This window comes from Bufo gargarizans, chromosome 1 (assembly GCF_014858855.1).
Source record: "Bufo gargarizans isolate SCDJY-AF-19 chromosome 1, ASM1485885v1, whole genome shotgun sequence".
Taxonomy (NCBI): domain Eukaryota; kingdom Metazoa; phylum Chordata; class Amphibia; order Anura; family Bufonidae; genus Bufo; species Bufo gargarizans.
In genome coordinates this window covers 528,878,587-528,900,705 of record NC_058080.1, presented here as the reverse complement: position 1 = coordinate 528,900,705, position 22,119 = coordinate 528,878,587, and the positions used below count along the sequence as shown (strand labels likewise).

Here is a 22,119-nt window from a genome sequence, read left to right as displayed (position 1 = left end):
CCATTACTCTCAAATGTTGTTCACAAATCTGTCTAACTCTGCGTTAGTGAGCACTTCTCCTTTGCTGAGATAATCCATCCCACCTCACAGGTGTGGCATATCAAGGTGCTGATTAGACAGCATGAATATTGCACAGGTGTGCCTTAGACTGCCCACAATAAAAGACCTCTCTGAAATGTGCACGGTTTTGCCTTACTTGGGAAGGGGGAGGGGGGGCAGAAAACCAGTCAGTATCTGGTGTGGCCACCATTTGCCTCATGCAGTGCAACACATCTCTGTCGCATAGGGTTAATCAGGTTGTTGATTGTGGCCTGTGGAATCTTGGTCCACTCCTCTTCAATAGCTGTGCGAAGTTGCAGAATATTGGCAGGAACTAGAACACTCTGTCATATACGCCGATCCAGCACATCCCAAACATGCTCAATGGGTGATATGTCCGGTGAGTATGCTGGCCATGCAAGAGCTGGGATGTTTTCAGCTTCCAGGAATTGTGTACAGATCCTTGCAATATGGGGCCGTGCATTATCATCCTGCAACATGAGGTGATGGTCGTGGATGAATGGCACAACAATGGGCCTCAGGATCTCGTCACGGTATCTCTGTGCATTCAAAATGCCATCAATAAAATGCACCTGTGTTCGTTGTCCTTAACACATTCCTGTCCATACCATAACCCCACCGCCACCATGGGCCACTCAATACACAACGTTGACGTCAGCAAACCGCTCACCCACATGACGCCACACACGCTGTCTGGCATCTGCCCTACACTATCGAATGTGAGCATTTGCCCACTCAAGTCGGTTATGATGAAGAAATGCAGTCAGGACCAGACCCCAATGAGAACAACAGGCATGCAGATGAGCTTCCCTGAGATGGTTTCTGACAGTTTGCGTAGTAAGTCTTTGGTTATGCAAACCGATTGTTGCTGCAGCTGTCCAGGTGGCTGGTCTCAGACGATCATGGAGGTGAACATGCTGGATGTAGAGGTCCTGGGCTTGGCTATGGTTACACGTGGTCTGCGGTTGTAAGGCCGATTGGATGTACTGCCAAATTCTCTTAAACACCTTTTGAGACGGCTTATTGTAGAGAAATTCATTGCACGAGCAACAGCTCTGGTAGACCTTCCTGCAGTCAGCATGCCAATTGCACGCTCCCTCAAATGTTGCAACATCTGTGACATTGTGCTGTGATCAAACTGCACATTTCAGAGTGGACTTTTATTGTGGGCAGTCTAAGGCACACCTGTGCAGTATTCATGCTGTCTAATCAGCACCTTGATACGCCACACCTGTGAGGTGGGATGGATTACCTTGGGAAAGGAGAAGTGCTCACTAACACAGATTTAGACAGATTTGTGAACAATATTTGAGAGTAATGGGTCTTTTGTGTGTGTAGAAAATGGTTCAGAATCTGCAAAATGCGGAACGCACATTGCCGCTGTCCGTGTTTTGCGGATTTGTGGATCCACAAAACACACACGGATGTGTGAATGGACCCTTAAGGAGATGATAACTGCACTTAGGCTACAGTAGGTTCACGTTTGCAGATTCTGGCAAAATAGGACAAGGTAATGCTGTATGGCGATTCAGTTTTTTCTAATCCAATATAAAAAAATGAATTTCATTGCAGGTTTAGGACTAGTTCCCTGTCTAACTACAGTATCAATTCGTCTAACTATCATGTCACCTTTTCATGTATGTAGCATATACAATAACCTTAATGTTTGCACATATACAATGTCTGTGCTTTTCTGTATCCTAGAAAAGAAAAAGAACAAAGGGTGAAAACAGATTGTCCTAAGGAAACACCAGGTTAAAGGCAAGATTTATTACCCACTTACTGTAAATCCACTCGGAGAGCTCTCCTTACAAGCATAATCTACACTGTAAAACTGCACAATCCAGTAAGCAGGGGGCAGCACAGGAACACAGCAGAGTTCATTGTTCTCAGGGCTGACGGATTATCTGTGCTTGTGCCATGCTGTCAGAACAATGAACATACTGTACGTGGCCGGTGAAATCATCCCTATCCACATTTAACCCAATGGCGTTAGCACTTACATATTCATTTCTTTTTCAGCTTGAATAAGAACACTAGTGAGGAGCCAGGGAATGTTATAGTGCACTTAAAAAGCACTGTCCAGTATCCTAAAATACCAAATGGGGGCATGCTTAATTAATAGGCTTTATAATATGGCAGTAATGCATGCTGAAAGCGTGCCAGATAACTGGTAGAAGTAGGGAATTTACGTCACATGCACAGATGCAGGAGCTTATTATCCTGGGTGTATATCGTGTTGCTGCAGCATATTACGTTGTAATGAGGAGACAGCGAGTCTTCATTGCTCACATGGGCAGCAGCACAACTTGAATTTCAAAACTGGCGACAGATTAAATTATTTTATTTTTTTTGCAAATTGCATTAATTCATGCTTTATCCACTTGTGGCAAATTTACGAAGTGTCTGATGATTTTGTCCACGGTACTATTAGTGTTTTAGTCAGTATTTGATTAACTTTTCACTTGCATTTCTAGAATGACCTATTACTACCAATTGATATTAAAAATCCATGCAGTCTTGGGCCTCAGGCACACAACCGTATTTTGTACCCGTGTCCGATTACACACGGATCCATTAATTTCTATAAGATGATTAAAACCGCAGCACTCCAACGATTCCAAAAATTTCTACGATTTATTCTTCACCGAATGCAGCAACGTATCGACCACACTGGTCTTTACCAAGCTCAAGTGTGAGCTTGGTAAAGACCAGTGTGGTCGAAACGTTGCTGCATTCGGTGAAGAATAAATCTTTGAAATTTTGGGAATCGTAGGAGTGCTGCGGTTTTAATCATCTTGTGGTATTGTGAGGAGACCCAGAGGGCGGGACTTGACACTGCGGGCACCGCCACATATTGGATTGTCTGGGATTACTCAGTGAGTAGGGCTGTCTTGATGTTGTATTAGAGTCCATTCATTTCTATGAATCTGAAAACAAAACTGACCACACACGGATGTCATCCATGTGCTATCCACATCCATGTCTCCATTCCGCAGAAAGATGGAAGATATCCTATTCTTGGCCACAAAATAGGCCCACGGACTCCTTGAAGACACAACATGGATGTCGTCTGCATCTTTACTAAGAAACCATAGACTAGATTTACTGGTGCCTAAATTTTGCCCAGAATTTTGGCTCAGTTTGGTGCAAAAAATTGCATCTAGTCGGATCTTTTGGCATGTTTCACAAGACATGGATTAGCAATAAAGTAGTCCACTAAAATGGATTAAAATTTCTGGTGTAAAAATGTAAAAGAAACTAAGACAACAAGTTGGCTCAGACTTTTAGACAAGCAATCTACAGTTGCACCCGATTTCTCATATAACCTGAGTCAGTGTGATAATTCTGGCACATTTGAATACTCCTTGTCTACTCTAACTATTAGTAAATCTGGTACAGTCAGTCACATTGCTTAGCTAGAACCCATCATCTGCTTCAGGGTCGGACTGGCCCATCAGAGAACCAGAGGATTCTCCAGTGGGCCCAAGCTCTGATGCCATAAGGGCCAAAGAGTAATGAAAAAAACACCCATTTTGCTGCCTTTTGAGCCAATCACTTGCCACTAGGGTCTATTTTGTTGATTCAAAACCTATCAAACTTTACTGATGATATAGAAGTTGAGACTCCATATTAATTTCCTGTGGTGGGCCAAGGAACCTTAGTCTGACACTGATCAGTTTAGTTCATTCCTCATCCATATCAGGGTGATTATCAGATAATCTTACAAATATAATGAAGCACATGGATTTGGATTTCTATGTAAAGTACTTACAAGTTCCTGAATACATTTGTTGGTTTGCCTATGGATTTCACAAAACAGCTAGAGAGCAGTTCTGTCCAGCATGGCAGAGCTCAGCTGGTTGTGTAATTGTGTCCTTGGTTAGATGCTTGTATTGATTGTGATGCAGGAGAAGAAAAGACCCCAGTGTACAACATTTAACATTTATGTTCCACAGGGGGGGAAGAACAGATTGCTTCCTCCATCCAATATTTGTAATATCAACATGGATCAATAATCCACAGTAATTCAAGAAGCTGCTGGAGATGTACATTGTCGAAATCTCTTCTGGCCCAAACCTGACACGCTGCACTATAGTACCGTACATATGTAGCTCCACTTAGAAGGGTTAGAAGACGCATTCAGCATCCTATGAGCTCTCCCCTTATGCTTACAGTATGTGTTATTAACACCTGTGTACTTCTCGAAAGTTACCGTACATTTATATAGCCTGGACTGTATTATGATGACCGCAATCTAGAAAGTACGTGAATGATTGTTTTGGCTAAATAGAAATTATAAAATGCATGAGATCATGTTAAATTCCTGCAGCTTTAAGTTCCAGCCACATATGTTTACGGCACTGTTACTTTACCATATGCTTAAGAGGAGAAAGCTTTTAAAGAACATTTCAGATTTATGGGGAAGCATTTAAAGTTGTATAATATTATGTTGGAATTAGTTCTCTGTTCTCGATACTAAAACCAGTACTCAGAGGAGTGATCCAGAGCACTTTATGGAAGAATACACCTTATTTCATTTCACTCTGCTTTATGACATGATTGAATATGATTTAGTAGGTCAGTGGCTTTAAAGGTGAGTCTTATTATTGAAAGAGGACATTTTACCAAGTAAAGTATCCCACCTTAACATATCTTCTTTCAGATGCTCGCTATGAAAAAACTTGACAATGTTTTTTTCACACTTTTTATGTTGAGGGAAAGTTTTTTTATAATATCATTTGGTTTATTTATTTATGGTATTTTACACACTTATGCATTTATTTTACGCGCTTTACAGACATTAGCATCAAGCTTTCCCCAATGGGGCTTACAATCTAAGTTACCTAACAGTATACTGCAGATTAAACCCCCTATATGCTGCAATCAATGCTGACTGTGGCATATAGGAGGTCTGTAGAGGGAGGGACACCCTCTCTCACCCCATTGGTTCCACCGCTCCCTGATGGTGGGGTCTCGATGCTTGCCATAGCAGCCCCAAGCCTTGCAAAGGTCTTTGGGCCTGTAACACACTGACAGTCAATGCAGTACAATACAGCATGTATTGTAATGCATTGAAACAGAGATCAGACCCTGAAATGTTGAAGTCCCATAATAGGACATAAATAAAAAGTAAAAAAAAAAGTTTTTTTAACAATAAAAAATTAAGTTTCTAGTAAAAAAAAAATATTTCCCATAATCAAGCCATGTAGATTTAAATTTTTTTTTTTTAAATAGACATATTAGGGATTTATATCACATGATCTACCCTGTCAGATGAATTCCGTAAAAAAATTATTGCTTTAAGAAAAGTGTAATAATGATGAAAAAGTACTATGTACTCCAAAATGGTACCAATGAAAACATAAAAAATTTGTCCCTACACAAGACAATTGGACAAAAATTTTTAATAATATGGCTCTCAGAAAATGGTGACAAGGAAAGAGTATTTTTAAAAAAAAAATGCTCTGTAGAAATGATAAAATGTAAAAAAAAAGCTATATAAAATTGGCATTTCTATAATTGTACTGACCAGCTGAGTAGAGAACGTGTCATTTTTCCTGCACAGTGTTCGTTAACAAAACCCAAAAAGCTGTGATGGAATTGCCGCCTTTTGGTTATCCTGCTTCCCAAAAAGCTAATTAAAAAGTGATCAAAAAGTTGTATGTATCCCAAAATAGAACCAATGATAATGGCAACTCAAACAAATGTGTGGTTCCCAGAAAATGGCTGTACTGTACAGGAAAATGTAAATTACAATGGAAAATCTGTCCAAAAAAGGTGACATTTTTAAATTTCACAATTTTTCTTTAATTCTTATGAAACATATATATAAGACCCACAAAGTAACTTCAGAACTGAATTAGTCCCTAAAAAAGTGGGTTTTGGAAATTTTCTTTCTAAAATTCTAAGCCTTCTAATATCCAAAATAATTAAAATGACATTAAAATGAATCCAACTTAAAGTATACATATGGGGAATGTTAATAATGAGCTATTTTATGAGGTATCACTATCCTTAAAAGCAGAGAAATTCAAATTTTGAAAATGATGTGTAATTTTGTGGTGTATTATAGTGTATTTTCAAAAATTTTCATAAATGTTTTTTTATAAATAAAGGTGGAACATATCAACTCACATTTACCACTAACATGAAGTACGATGTGTCATGAGAAAACAGTCTCAGAATTGATTGGATAAGTAAAAGCATTCCAAAGTTATTACCACATAAAGTGACACATGTCAGATTAGCAAAATTTGTCTCTGTCCTTAAGGTGAAAATTGGTAGTGTCCTTAAGGGGTTAATCTAATGGTAAATTTCATATACATATAGGATAATAAGAGTTTGCCCTACTCAATATACATGTAACTATATAATTAGAGCTCTCTATAGTATTGAGCCCTGCACCCATGTGATTCTCTTTTATTTTACATTAAAGAGGTTTTACGACTCTTTCTAACTGATGACCTACATTCTGGATAGGTCATCAGTATCTGATCGGTGGGGGTACGACACCTAGGACCTCCGCCAATCAGCTGTTTTGAGAAGACACTTGCTCTCTTGCGAGCACCAAGCACAGCGCTGTACATTGTATAGTGCCTGTGTTTGGTTTCGCATTCTTTTGAATGGGCTGAGCTGCGTCTAGGCCTCGTCACTGGCTTAGGGTAAGCTGCGAGAAGACCTTGGCGCTCATAGGAGCGCCGGTGCCTTCTCAAACAGCTGATCGGCAGGGGTCCCCGGGTGTCAGACGCTCACCGATCAGATGCTGATGACCGATCCAGATACTGACAACCTACCCTTTAGTCTGGTTGTCTCATGACTATTGGAGCATATGAACATCATAGAGGAGGTTCAGAGCAGGGAAGCCCCTCTATGAAGCAGAACTGAGAGCCACACATCTGGCACCCACACAAACAGTTGAACCAATGTGGGATGGGAAGAAAATTTTATTTAGCATGTTATATACAGGATATCGGAGGCATCTATAGGCTGGATATGCGAGACCCATCCATTAAGAGCTCCCAGGTATACCAATACCATTCATATAGTCAAGTGTACATCCCATCGACCCCTGAAGATCACACTCAAAGACTGCACGTTTTCACAGTATATATCATTAGACATGGTCTAATATTTAACACTTTTTTGTCTTTCTTAGGCTACTTTCACACTTGCGTTCGGGGCTCCGCTTGTGAGTTCCGTTTGAAGGCTCTCACAAGCGGCCCCGAACGGATCCGTACAGCCCCAATGCATTCTGAGTGGATGCGGATCCACTCAGAATGCCTCAGTCTGGCACCGTTTGGCCTCCGCTCCGCTCAGCAGGCGGACACCCGAACGCAGCTTGCAGCGTTTTCGTGTCCGCCTGGCCGTGCGGAGCCAAACGGCTCCGTCCAGACCTACAATGTAAGTCAATGGGGACGGATCCGTTTGACGTTGACACAATATGGTGCAATTTCAAACTGATCCGTCCCCCATTGACTTTCAATGAAAAGTCAGGACGGATCCGTCTGTGCTACTTTCTGAAATATAATGCAGACGGATCCGTTCTGAATGGATACCATTGTTTGCATTATAGGAGCGGATCCGTCTGTGCAGACACCAGACGGATCCGCTCCGAACGCAAGTGTGAAAGTAGCCTTATGGTTATGCCAGAGTTGTTTTTCTATTATTGTGGTGTCCTATGGTCAGCACAGCCATAGATGTACTTTCCCTATGGTGTTTTTGTGATAGTCAAGAAGATGATGAAAACGACATTTCTCTTTCATTTTCAGAACATTTTCAGAACAAAAAGATAAAACCGCAGATTAGCATCTTGGAAATATGACATTGAAGAGACCAAACACACCAACACTTTCATTTTTATCCTAAAATTATCAAAGAGTGGTGTTAGTTACCTCAAATATAATAGTTAACAGCTCTAATCCACATATACTAAACATTAGAAAACGCTATCGTACCCCTGGCTTCATACCAGTATTTGATTTAATTTTTGCCTTGGGTGATAACTACACTATGGTTGCTCAAAGCACTGTGTCCTTTGCTGTCATAATTGGAGCAACACTTTCACTGACTGCATCTTTAAGAAGCACACAGCATACAACATGAAACATCACAAAAAATTAAATCAAATCCCACTTCATCCCTCAAGGATAAAAAGCTTCATTTGTAAAGCTTCCAACATCTAAACAAGAAAAAAAAAAATTTTGTCTGTAGGATATAAGTTAAAATATAATTTATGTCTCATGTGGTTATTGAGGAAACAAAGAAAAACAAATGAAGACAATGCAAGTCAAGGATTCTTCATTATTCTCACAATAAAGCAAGTGAAGCTCACTGTGTAGGCAGGGACCGTGCTTCAGGCTGCGGCTCTGTCCGTCCAACTTGAGCTTATTGCCAAACAGTAATTTCTTTAATTTTGCAAAATTGTTGAGCTGGTCATACCATTTTTTAGCTTTGGATATAAACAAATCATCATTTCAGGGGATCAGAACTGCAGCGCTGGCACATTGAAATTTGCTACCGAGAGATATTAGGCTTCCCTGAATATAGCCGAGGTCCTGGGATCAAGTTATGTCTTGAGGTTTAGAGCAGACTGAAAAAATGTCAGCTGCCTGGTCAAATAAAAAGCAAAAATACATATGCCCATCGGTTTATATTTAAGAGGTTAGGTTCATTTCGCACTTCTGTGGTGCACGGTCAGCATAGATGCCAACCTGCCAATAGGTATTTGGCCAAACATATGGCAAAAGGATGGGTCTGACAGCCCCAACTGTATGGGCAAGCAAAACTGACTTCTCATTTTAACCAAGTAAAAAAAATGAAATTCTAACACTTTTTATAATTGCTATCAATGGCGTATAGTAGGGTACATCCTATGATACATTTGGCAGGGCCATTTAGCAAAAAATGTGTATGAATTTGGTGTAAAATGTGCAGGTAGCTGTATGGCAGGGCAAGGAGTCCTGCATAGCTTCATACTAGGAAGCATCAGGAAATCCCTGTGCTGCTATATGGTACACCTGTCACTAAATATCAGAAATATTCTTTCTAAAGCCATGTCTCTCTGTAATACCATGTCCATTGGTGGAATATGGCCTTTTGTTTTTACATTCATGCAAAATGAACAGTGAAAGAAACCCTGTGATTTCATACTGAGGTTCAGTAGGGTCCCATAGAAGCTTTAATGTGCACAATTATGGCTTTATAGTTTGGAAGTCGTGCAAAGCCGTAATATGGCCATGTGCATGAGGCCATAGGCCTGGTTCCATGACACAAGGATTTTCTGCTTGCTGTACTTTGAATGCTTATCAGACCCTGCACTAGGCATAAGACATGGTGAGCCTTCATTTTGAATAGTCAGTGTACAGCAGCGAGTGCTGTTCAGTTGCTTTATGATGGTTAAAGGAGTTGTTCCATCTCAGCCTTTCATGGCCAAGGTGGCAATTAACCAAAGTAAGCGATGACCAGTGGTAGACCAACTTATGGAAATAGCTGAATGACCATCGCTTTGTGAATAGAAGTTAGGGAAGTAGTGTAGCTTGCTTGCTATGCAGTTTGTGTAACTCCAGTGCACTGCTATCAGAGTTTCGGGGACAGCAGGGTCAGGTTTATTCCACTTTGTTCCTTCAACTACAGTATAGGTCCGTAAAGGCTATGAAACTTTTAATTTTTTTTATGATTACATTTTACTAATTTCGGGATTAAAAACAATGTTTTTAGTTAGTCTTTATTTAAAAAGTTACGTTTTAGTCTATCTTTTGAGTATCTTGCTTTCTATTTCACACTAAATCCATCAGGTTGCTGCTCTTACGGCTCAATGTACAGCCCTTGTCTCTGAATTCCTGACAGCTCATAAACACCCAAACTGATAGGAATATGGCTGTGTTTATGAGCTGTCAGGAGTTCAGAAATAAGGGCTATATATACACAGAGCAGCAATCTAGTGGGTGCAGTGTGAAACTGGAAGCAAGATAACCCTGTAGGGTTAAAAAAAACTATTGACATTTTTAATAAAAGACCAATTGGAAAAATGATTTTTAGCCCAAAATGAGTAAAATATAATTGACCCTATAGTTGAAGGACCACAGTGAAAGAATTTACATGACCCTAGTAGCTTGAATTTAGTAATCATGAAAATTTGCCTGGTGTGCCACTTTATATAGACACTGCTTGGAATGCTGTAATATTGTACATGTTAATAAAACATCTGTCAACAGGTTTATCCCTATTACACCAGGCATACTGTTTAATCCTGCTGTATAAAATTATACCTTGTAAAAATCTGTTCCTGATAAAGAATTATTCTTTATGCAAATAAATGCTTCAGTGCACCCAGGGGCAACGCCTAGCCCCTCGGTGCACCTTAGTATCTTATCTCTCCAGTGCTGGCCACAGCCATCTGTGCACTTTTTTTCTGGGAACACCACAACCAATTTTCTCAAGACAGGTATCAGTTTAATCAGCAGCATCAACCCTACTAGACAGTTTTCATTGCTTCATAGGATTGCTCCCGCTGACAGGTGCTCTTTACCCTTCTAACCATTTGGAAGATGAGCAACTTCTAATAAGACATTTTGGTCAAGGTTGTCTTTCTAAAGAAAAAAAAGACATAATAAATTCATTTTATGAAAAAACATGTAATATCTTCCAGATATGAGCTATCTTTTGAAAATTACTCCCATGGGTAGGAAAAATTTGGTATTTAAACAGAATCTAATGACAGATCTAAGACTAAAATTTCACACACTGCAGTCAGCAGAATTGCCTGGGTAGTAATTAATTAGTTACTGAATAATTCATGAGGACAGAGTAGGATGCATTCACCCTTCCATCATTACATGTTTAGAGAAGATTAGAAAAAAATACCAAGTTCAGTGGTTATATTAAATTAGCTTATTGGAGCAACTGACTCGGAGGCAGCTAGAAAGCCACTGTGACTATATTACCAGTAATGTGAAAATCTGATCAGCTCATTAAAGAACCATGGCGGTCAGACGCAACCCTTAACCTGGCCCCACATGTACAGAGCTTCATGCTTTTTATCCGAGCTGTTACTGAGATGCTCCATATTTGCATCATGCAACCACCAATTAATACTTTCATCAATCAAGTAAAAATAAAAGGGGTGACTAATATAAAAAAAACTTAACTTATAGTGATTAGATGAACACAGATCAAAATAACTTAAAATAGTTAACCTCATAAATGTACTCAACCCCTATGATGACCAGGGGTATGAGCGACTTATACAGGGTACACGGTGGCACCCAACCAACGGAAATGTAAAAAGAACCAATAGTTCCTACCGCATCCAGTGTGAAGGTAGGGTGTCCATCAGGCAAAAATCGGAACTTGTATATGGTCAAATGAGTGCAGGGAAATTCCATCCGGTTTATGCCTGATTTTATCAACAGCCAATCTAAAGATGTGATATACAAGGCCACATGTAAGTATAGAGGGATATAGGGCTTTTTTACTATCCTCAGGATAGGTCATCAATATCAGATCGGCGGGGGTCCGACTCCTGGCACTCCCACCGATCAGCTATTTGAAGAGAAGGCAGCGCTCATACAAGCGCTGCCTTCTTTGCTCTGTTTACCTGCTCGCCGCAGCCATTGCAGTGGTGAGCAGTGTAATTACAAGTATGGCGTCCCTATTCACTTCTATGGGACGGCTCTGTAGTATTCACTTGAACAGACGGGCCGTCCCATGTTGGTTTGCCTGCTAGGGCCCTCCCTGCCACATTTTGTTCCCCATGCCTGCCCCAGTGTATTTGTTTTACCAGTTATGCGGTTGAGATAAAGAGTGGAACACGCAGCTAGAGAAGAAGTGGGGCCCACATAACACATACATGGGCCAGGCTTAGGTTGACTCCTTGCATACTTTATGGTCTTGGGTTCAGGATCCTGTTTGGTTTATTCTTCATTTTTCTTTTTTAACAAAAACTAATGAGGAGAACTAGACACTTTTCCTGTGGCCCGCTGAACCTTTCACCTGAGATGGACTTTCTGAAGAATACAGATGTTATAATGAGGACAGTTACGGTATATTAAGCATTCCAGTTAATGGTATGCATATTTCTCCGCTCAGCTCACTTGTGTATGTTATTACTACTATAAATCTATTTGCCTCTTTACATGAATATCTGCATATTCCTCTCATATGAACACAATACAATATTGCTTGCTTTTTCCCTTCGCTCATTAATATTAATGTATTTGGACGGGTTTCATTTTAGGGATTTTATTTTACTTAATGACTGTAAATAGAAGGGAAATGCAAATGTTCTTTGTTATTTCATTTGCGCAGCTCTTGTATGCAGCTTCCATAAACCATAATACCAAACCTCAGGGGTTTCTTCTAAATTGGAACTGTGCTTAGGCACTTGTCACTATGACTTACAGTAGCTGCTAAAAGTTACCTGGAGCTAATGCTTTGAGAGCACTAAGTCAAACGTAATATAGAAGGAAAATATTTCTGGAGAACACTTCCCAGTAGTGGGAAGATACTTCTTGTCAGCTCATACTGTGCAGGGGAAGGAAAGATTGAGCAAATGCTGGTAAATTTCGCTTCGGAGAATGTGAGCAAGTTCACCATGGGCTTTGGTCTATGGCTGCCTCCCTGAAGGAATCATTGGTTTTTGTAAACAATTTGTCAGAATGAAGTGAAGAGGTTTCTCATGAAGCCTCCTGAGGCAGCTAAATGTCAGCATGGCTGACCCTAAATCTCTGTTTGCAGCACATACACTGATGTGAGCTTGGGATGCAAAATGAGCAGAAGTAGGGGATTCCAGTAAATTATGTCCAATTCTTGGGAAAGCATCAGTAATGCACTAAATATGATGCTTATGTATGGCTGTCTATGCAAGTGAATCTCCGCCTGCAGTTTCTTTAAAATGTTTATTACCGTTCTGTACATGAAAAAGAAATTGCTTGCTATTCAAACACAGGTTTATGTGTCTGATTCTGTATATACAGTATATATATATATATATATATATATATCTTGTAGATTGCAGGCCCTCTCTCTTTCTGTACCAGTTTGTAACTCGCCTTGTTCATGCTCAGTACAATTGTCTGTATTATGTATGTATACCCCTCATCATATGTACAGCGCCATGGAATAATTGGCACTTAAATAATAAATAATAATATACATATACATATATTTTAGGTAGATATTTTCAGTGGGGGACACAGTCTTCCTTGTTCACTGTTTCATGTACATACATATTGTAGTGTTAAAAGGGTTCTCTGGAATAATCAGTTTTTATCCAGTGCCGCAGCCTGCCTCTCTAAACAGAAGATTCATACTTACCTCTTACCCAGGTAAGTCTGGTCCTGCGCACTGCCTATGCTATGTCCATGTTCCATTCCCTGCAGTGTTTACATCCGGCACTGTATGGTCACATGTTCGGCTGCAGCCAATGACTAGCTTCAGTTGGTGATGTGCTTCTTGTGACCACGTCACCACTGAAACCAGTCATTGGCTGCAGCAGAGCCTGTGACCATGCTCATGCTGTGTCGATTGCCAAAACTTTGAGGACCGGAACATAGACACAGCGCATAGGACCAGAGCATCGGGAAGCAGGAAAGTATGAATATTCTATTTAGAGAGGCGGGCACTTGCTAAAAATTGATTATACCCAGAGAACCGCTTTAATTCCAAAGTTTCAGCAAAGTTTTAGACTGTAGGAAATAAACTGTAGCACCCAGAAAACCTAGGAGAACTCTATGTATTTGTTCATGACCCGGAACACACTGCTACCTCTATTCTGCTTCAAATAGACATTGAAATTCATTAGTGAAATCAAAGACTAAACAGTTGTAGAATAACGTCAGTTTTTACAGCAATTTTATCTTTTTGTCCTTGCTTAACTGTACTAATAAGTTCCCAGAGTCAAACATTTGTGGCAATTAACAAATTACGGTATGTAATAAGAATGAAACTTTGCTTAAAACATTATCTTTACAGTATGTGTTTGCATGGAGATAGCATCTGCTGGAGTAATTGGAGTTTTATGTTTCATCTCTGCAGGGACTTATGCATTCCAGTGGACCTGTGGGGAGACACCGACAACTGGTGCTGGTATTGGAGGGAGAACTGTACCTTATTCCATTTGCTCTCCTAAAAGGAAGCTCATCAAATGAGTATCTTTATGAACGCTTCAGTCTGATTGCTGTTCCTTCCATCCGATCTCTGAACATAAATTCCAAGGTAAGAGTAAAAAATATTGGTTCACCTCAGTCCACAGTAAATTGCTGATACATGCTTAGTACTTCCTCCTGTCCATGAATGGCAGCATTTATGGCACCAAAAATGTTGCTAGTTGCAGAAAGCAACTGGATGGTGTTATTGTAGGGTGTATTGGAGTACAGTCTGGACACTTTTTTCCATACTTGGACTGACAGCTGTAGCATCCAATCAGGAGACCACTACAGCCACTATTGGAGATGATATGAAGCAGCTCAAAACAGAGAGCACTTCACATTGAAGGTCTGCCTCTAGTGCACTTAAGGAGCAGTATGTGACAGAAAAAAAATCATATTCACACTACTCCTGATAATAAAAGCTCCACAAAACATATGTGCTGCTCTTCCCAGCCCCTATATAGTATTGTCAACAGTTTAGCATGGTCAAAACTGTGACAGATTCACTTTAACCCTATCCTCACCTGGCCGTGAACAAGTTCCTGGTATTGGACCGAAACATTGGCCAAATCCTATTAAATTGCTGGATTGATCAATAAAGTTATATCTTATTGCAGATCTTTAAAGACGGCACTAGATCAGGTGTTGAGCAGATGCCATGGTCAGCAGATGCCTGCTGTTTTAAGAAACAGGCACCCGCAAGCAGTGTACATGATCATGACTGGTCTGAACATGGAATATTTAACACTTCAGATGTCTTGTGACCAAACAGCTGCTATGACAGTAGCTTTGAAAAACCTCCCAGGCATTCCATAGTAAAGTTCCTTTTACATCCTGCCTGTGGCAGGGCTTAATAGGACCATGATAATTATAAGCCATTGCAGTCTGTGGTAGAAGCAATTAATTTCCCCCTATGGGGCTAAAGATAGTTTAAAAAATCTGAATAATTCAAATCTCTTGTATGATGAACATCCTAATAGAAAACAAAAAAACTAAATAAGTGCAGAGGCCTAAAAGGGAAGGAAGAATAACCTAGTCACAGCTCATCGAACACACTAAGATCAAAGCGGAAAAGAAAAGCTGGGTCAAACCAGGAGAGACCAAGATAAACCAAATCAGAACCAATAAATCAGAGTCAATTACCAAATGCAGGAATCAATAGCAGGAGAGCAGAGTAATTCAGAAAATCAAAATCAGAAATGATACCAAGTCAGGAATCAGAACCAGGAAGGCATGTCAGGGGGCCAAATGTAAGACAAGAATCAAGGTCAAGGACCAAGCAGGCTAAAAAAACAAGGAGAGTCAGAATGAGTAGAAAAATGCTAGGATATCCTAGGGGGAAGACACCGATCACAGGCATCCTGTGGCCAGCTAATTGCCTGTTTAAATAGGGCGCACTAACTGGTCATGTAATATATCCGATGTCACATGACTGATGACATCAGCACGCTGGACATGTCAGTGCCAACTCTGATTGGTTGGTGCTCCTACACCAGGAAGCCCGGCCCAGTCGCCCTAGCAACCAGATGCCAGCAGAGCTGCCTTACTAAGATCAAAGGGTTTTTCTGAGACTTCTTAACTGATCTGGGACCCCCACCTGGGGGCTCCTGTAAGCACTGGGCCTTCTCGCAGCTTTACCTATGTCAGTGATGGTACGTTCATCGGTCACACGAAGCACAGCTGCTATAGAAAGTAAGGGATTGTGCTCGGTAAGCTCAGAGAAGTTTGTGGCGCAAACAGGAGCCTGTGCCTTCTCAAACAGCTGATTGGATAATTAATCAGTTAAAAAGTCTTGGAAAACCCCATTAAAGGTAATTTCACATGGGCAGGTGAATTTCCTTTCATGAGCTCTCGCTTACATTATAAGAAGTCGATTGGCATTTCAGGAAGGGTTTTAATGAATGATCATTCTCTCAAACATATGTTCTGTCCCGTCCTCTGATAGAATGGTGTTGTTTGTTGGAACCACATCCTCTGTTTGCACAGGTAGAAGTGCTGCTAAGAACTGATCATTTCAATGCCCATATAAAAGATTATGCTGCTTACAGACATACTGTACTCCTCTATACATATACTACAGTACATCCTCTCCTTTCCACCAGATGAACTTGAAAGATATGTCTGTTTTCAACTATACCATGTAACCATTGTGCATGTGCCCTTCCATATGAAGCCTATACAGATCCCAAACATTTGCTTTCAGAAGTATGTTCTTCTGCCTGATATCATTGGTAGGGATCTGCCCTAGGCAGAATGGGATTTGAGAAGGAAAAATTCAATTCGCTTTCTTTCATCTACTTTGGTAACATCTTTTTAACCATACTGTTGTATATTTATTTTGCAGTCTCACTTGCGTAAGAATGCTCCAGTCTACTCAAGTTCTACCTCAATGGCAGCTGTCATAGGAAACCCTAAACTTCCCCCACCAGTGATGGATAGATGGCTGTGGGGTCCAATGCCCTCAGCAGAAGAAGAGGCCTACATGGTGGCTGAACTGTTGGGATGTCAACCTCTTGTCGGCAGTTTAGCTACAAAAGACAAAGTGATGAGCGCACTCTCCCAAGCTGAATGTGTCCACTTTGCCACCCACATCTCATGGAAACTCGCAGCTTTGATACTAACGCCTAACAGTGAGAACAGCTCTGGAGCAAACAAAAGCACATTTGGCAACACTTATACTATTCCTGAGTCATTGCAAATGCAGGATGATGCCAGTGATGTGGAGAGCATATCGGACTGTCCACCTCTCCAAGAATTCCTGTTGACAGCAGCAGATGTCCTGGATCTTCGGCTTCCTGTTAAATTAGTAGTCCTTGGATCTTACCAAGAATCCAGCAACAAAGTTACAGCAGATGGAGTTATTGGCTTAACACGAGCCTTCCTGGCTGCTGGGGCCCAATGTGTCCTTGTATCTCTTTGGCCTGTGCCGGTTGCAGCTTCAAAAATGTTTGTTCATTCTTTTTACTCATCACTTTTAAATGGAATGAAAGCAAGCGCTTCCCTCTCAGAGGCAATGAAAACAGTGCAGAGCAGTAAGCAATACTCACATCCATCAAACTGGGCAGGTATGATAATTACTTTGTGTCTACACGGTACATCATTTTTACTGGAAGCATCTGCTATCCATGTCATTTGTAACTGTGCCTCGCTATTTGACATTGTATTTGCAGTATATCTTCAATTGTCATCACTTTTTCTGAGTTCACTATCTGCAACAAAATCTGATTATAATCTAAAAATGTCTTTGTTCTGTATGGTCATTTTCTTATTGCCCAGACAAAAAAGGAGATGTAGGAGTTGTCCTTACGGGGGCTATCACGAGATTAATGTAAAAAATAAAAATCTGACATTATTTAGTATATGACAATCTCTAACAAAGCTAGAACCAGCCCTGTACCTCACATGGATCCACAGCTCTCACCATTAATATCTCCAGTTGGTCTTCTAGATGTATTTAAAACTGGCAGCTCAGGAGGGGTGTCAATTCTGAGGGATGGAGTGTGTCCCCTCTGTGCAGCTCTTTCCCCTTCTAACAGAAAAGAAGGCTGGTGGCTGTTGAATGGAACTCTGAGGTAGACAGAGATATGAGGAACAAACAGCAGGTGGCGCTATACAGATACATTTTATTGAATATCTCACTGGCTATGCTAAATCTGATAACTGATTAGGGCATCCCCTTGTATCAGGTCCCTCCATGCTGTCTGCTACATAAACCTGTACTGCATTCAGTTTGTCACATAGAGGTGTCCCAACACATTACCCCACTCAATGTATGGCTCATTTAGGAGAGCGAAACTGTGTGACATTGGGTGTTGAAAATTATGTCCTGACATTGTGGTGTCACTATTACAGACGTGGACAAAATTGTTGGTACCCTTTGGTCAATGAAAGAAAAAGTCACAATGGTCACAGAAATAACTTTAATCTGACAAAAGTAATAATAAATTAAAATTCTATAAATGTTAACCAATGAAAGTCAGACATTGTTTTTCAACCATGCTTCAACAGAATTATGTAAAAAAATAAACTCATGAAACAGGCATGGACAAAAATGATGGTACCCCTAGAAAACACAGAACATAATGTGACCAAAGGGACATGTTAATTCAAGGTGTGTCCACTAATTAGCATCACAGGTGTCTACAACCTTGTAATCAGCCATTGGGCCTATATATATGGCTCCAGGTAATCACTGTGTTGTTTGGTGATATGGTGTGTACCACACTCGACATGGACCAGAGGAAGCAAAGGAAAGAGCTGTCTCAAGAGATCAGAAAGAAAATTATAGACAAGCATGTTAAAGGTAAAGGCTATAAGACCATCTCCAAGCAACTAGATGTTCCTGTGAGTACAGTTGCACATATTATTCATAAGTTTAAGATCCATGGGACTGTAGCCAACCTCCCTGGACGTGGCCGCAGGAGGAAAATTGATGACAAATCTAAGAGACGGATAATCCGAATGGTAACAAAAGAGCCTAGAAAGACTTCTAAAGAGATTCAAGGTGAACTTCATGCTCAAGGAACATCAGTGTCAGATCGCACCATCCGTCGTTGTTTGAGCCAAAGTGGACTACATGGGAGACGACCAAGGAGGACACCATTGTTGAAAACGAATCATAAAAAAGCAAGACTGGAATATGCCAAACTACATGTTGACAAGCCACAAAGCTTCTGGGAGAATGTCCTGTGGACAGATGAGACAAAAATCGAAGTTTTTGCCAAGGCACATCAGCTGTATGTTCACAGACGAAAAAATGAAGCATATCAAGAAAAGAACACTGTCCCTACTGTGAAACATGGAGGAGGCTCTGTTATGTTCTGGGGCTGCTTTGCTGCGTCTGGCACAGGGTGTCTTGAATCTGTGCAGGGTACAATGAAATCTCAAGACTATCAAGGAATTCTAGAGAGAAATGTACTAGCCAGTGTCAGAAAGCTTGGTCTCAGTCGCAGGTCATGGGTCTTGCAACAGGACAATGACCCAAAACACACCGCTAAAAACACCCAAGAATGGCTAAGAGGAAAAAATTGGACTATTCTAAAGTGGCCTTCTATGAGCCCTGACCTCAATCCTATTGAGCATCTTTGGAAGGAGCTGAAACATGCAGTCTGGAAAAGGCACCCTTCAAACCGGACACAACTGGAGCAGTTTGCTCATGAGGAGTGGGCCAAAATACCTGCTGAGAGGTGCAGATGTCTCATTGACAGTTACAGGAAGCGTTTGATTGCAGTGATTGCCTCAAAAGGTTGCGCAACAAAATATTAAGTTAGGGGTACCATCATTTTTGTCCATGCCTGTTTCATGAGTTTATTTTTTTACATAATTCTGTTGAAGCATGGTTGAAAAACAATGTCTGACTTTCATTGGTTAACATTTATAGAATTTTAATTTATTATTACTTTTGTCAGATTAAAGTTATTTCTGTGACCATTGTGACTTTTTCTTTCATTGACCAAAGGGTACCAACAATTTTGTCCACGTCTGTAGTTCCAACATCAGATGTTCCTTCTTATTTGTCCCATTGAAACCCTACCCTTAAAGACTAGGGTTATATGTCCATATCTGTCAACTGTAGCCCTGATTGCAGCATAAAGCATAAGGTGCTAAGGTTGTATATGGGTGTCTCACTCACAACTTTAAGATGATCCCCACTACATTCCAGCAAATCAAGGTGGGTTTGTGCCAACTTCAAAAGGTTCCTCTCGACACACGGAAATGACTACTCAGCCAATAAATGGTAGAGGCAGGTCACAAGCAGTGATTGGGAAGGATCAGGAAATAGAGACTGGCGGGGTGGGGAGAGGGGAAGAAGCATCAGAATGGGAAAGGAGGAGGATTGGAGAGGTGAATTTGTTTCTTACATCATTCTGAGGCCTGCCCAAATCATTTTATTGCCCAGAAAACCCCTATAAAGATGGGAGTAGAAGAAACCACACCACAATGGCAGCTGTATAGACACTCTACCAGTCTTTCTAGCAAGCAGGTATAATATAGGAAGCCGGAAGATTTATTGGCAGGTTCTAATGGGAAGCAATTAGACTTTTGCTCTTAATAATAATATCTCTTCATGTGAAGCTAATTGCTGATTTGTTGAATAGCTGCAATAGGACGGTAGAGACAATGATGGGGGGGGGGGCATGCGGTAGTATTGTTACAGCTCGCCATATGTGGTAGTAACTAATCTGCCTCTGTACAGTAATCCAGAAAGTTCAGCAAATTAAATTATTGATCAGTATTGTTTAGCGCAATGTGCCACATAATGGCAAGGAAAAGGTTGTGATCAATATTTTAGTATAACCTATTTATTATGTGAAGAAATTGAGTGAAAAGCCTAAAGCTAGGACATTGGAATAATGAAGTTTACTAAGTAGATTTCCTATTTGATGTTTTAGAGGTAATAATTACAGATAAATGTAATGTAGCCTTTTACTGGAGAAGGGAATGGATAGCTTAATTTGGATCCATGTTAATTATTCATATTGTAGACAATGAATTTGCCACTTGTGGCTAATAAATGCAGATGTGTCGTTTTCAGCAAGTACTTTAGTACAATGAGAAATTCTAAGAAGCTGCAGCTTTACCTCGACTTCAGCAGTCAGCAGTTTTGACGTGTCACAATGAATAGGTCAACACTGCAAACTGTTTTATAAGTAGAGCAAGAATGAGGACGGAGGTGACAAATTTATTTATTATCTGTCAGAGTGTGTGTGTCCCTAAACCTATAAGTCACAGTAAGTACTGGCGACTCTCACTCTGGCAGGACCCAGCCTGTTATTGTGTTACATGGTGTTACGTTGCACCATCTCACTGTGCCGATTCCCAGTCCCTTAAAGAATTAGTATCCATGAATTGTTCCTGACCTCAGCCAATGCTCTTGTGCCCTTAGCTTTTTAAGAACCCTTTCCTATATCTCTTTGCCTTTGCTGTTAAGGGCAGTGGGTGTGGAACCACTGTCCCAACCAAGTGGTTTGACTTTGGGCTAGACCTAAGGGTGTTATCCTAGCAATCCCTTTAACCCCTTTTTGGTTTTCACTCTTTAACCCCTATACAGGGATTTGTTCTTCACTGCAGGGGAGCCATCAGGCCACTACCTCTTGGAATAGCCTCATTGTGGTAACCAGCTGACCCACTAGGGTCAAAGACACTGGTGCAAAGCACCAGGCAATACATATAGTCAGGAAACAGGCAGAGTTCAGGGTGGGCAGATTATGTTTAAATCCGTGTAACTGGTCCAAGGTCAGGGCATGCAGCAAAGGGTCAATAGGTTAAACAGAGAAAGGTCAGGCAGCGGAGGGTCAGAATCGGTAAACAGGTAGATGTCGGTACAGGGTCAGACAAACAAAACAGCACACCTTAATTTGGTACTAGCACACTAGAAAACCTAAAGCTCAGGCACCCTCCCCTAGTGGAAGGTGCCTTTATTAATCTGACGTCTCTAGCCATTGGCTGGGGCAAACTAGGATTCACGCACACTGGCCCTATAAGAGTCGGGGAGCATACATGCTCCCCCGAAGGGTAGTACAGGATAACCTAGTTGGAAAGCATAGGCTGTGGCCTGCAGTCAGACAAACATCATGGGGTGACTGTGGTCAGACCTGTTGCCTATGTCTTGTATATTTGACTTTGTCTACGCATCTGCCACCTGCCCTGACCTCCAACTGACTGCCATTTACCACCATCTGCCTTATACCATACACTGTCTCTGATTCCTGCCTGCCACCTTGGTACATGAGGTCTACTTCTCTTCTACATGTCAGCTGTTGGTAACAGTGACTGTTCTGAGGTGGTGACCTGTGGATTTGGTGTGAGAAAGTTCATGCTTCTTGTGGTGGCTAAGGGTGAGGAATGCAGAATTCTAGACTCTGCTCCCTGGTTTAACTCTTCGCCACATCTACCAGCGACTCAGTGG

The 22,119-nt window shown here is 40.9% G+C and overlaps 1 protein-coding gene across 2 annotated transcripts in view; it reads left to right on the top strand.

The window, feature by feature from the left end:
* Nucleotides 1-22,119, top strand: part of TTC28 (tetratricopeptide repeat domain 28) — a 611,240-nt gene that overhangs the window by 564,141 nt on the left and 24,980 nt on the right. For both annotated transcript variants that reach the window (XM_044275399.1, XM_044275400.1), the window contains 2 exons: nt 14,098-14,277; nt 16,555-17,275. In XM_044275399.1, coding sequence (XP_044131334.1) covers nt 14,098-14,277; nt 16,555-17,275 — 901 coding nt within the window. The remainder of the gene's footprint in view (nt 1-14,097; nt 14,278-16,554; nt 17,276-22,119) is intronic.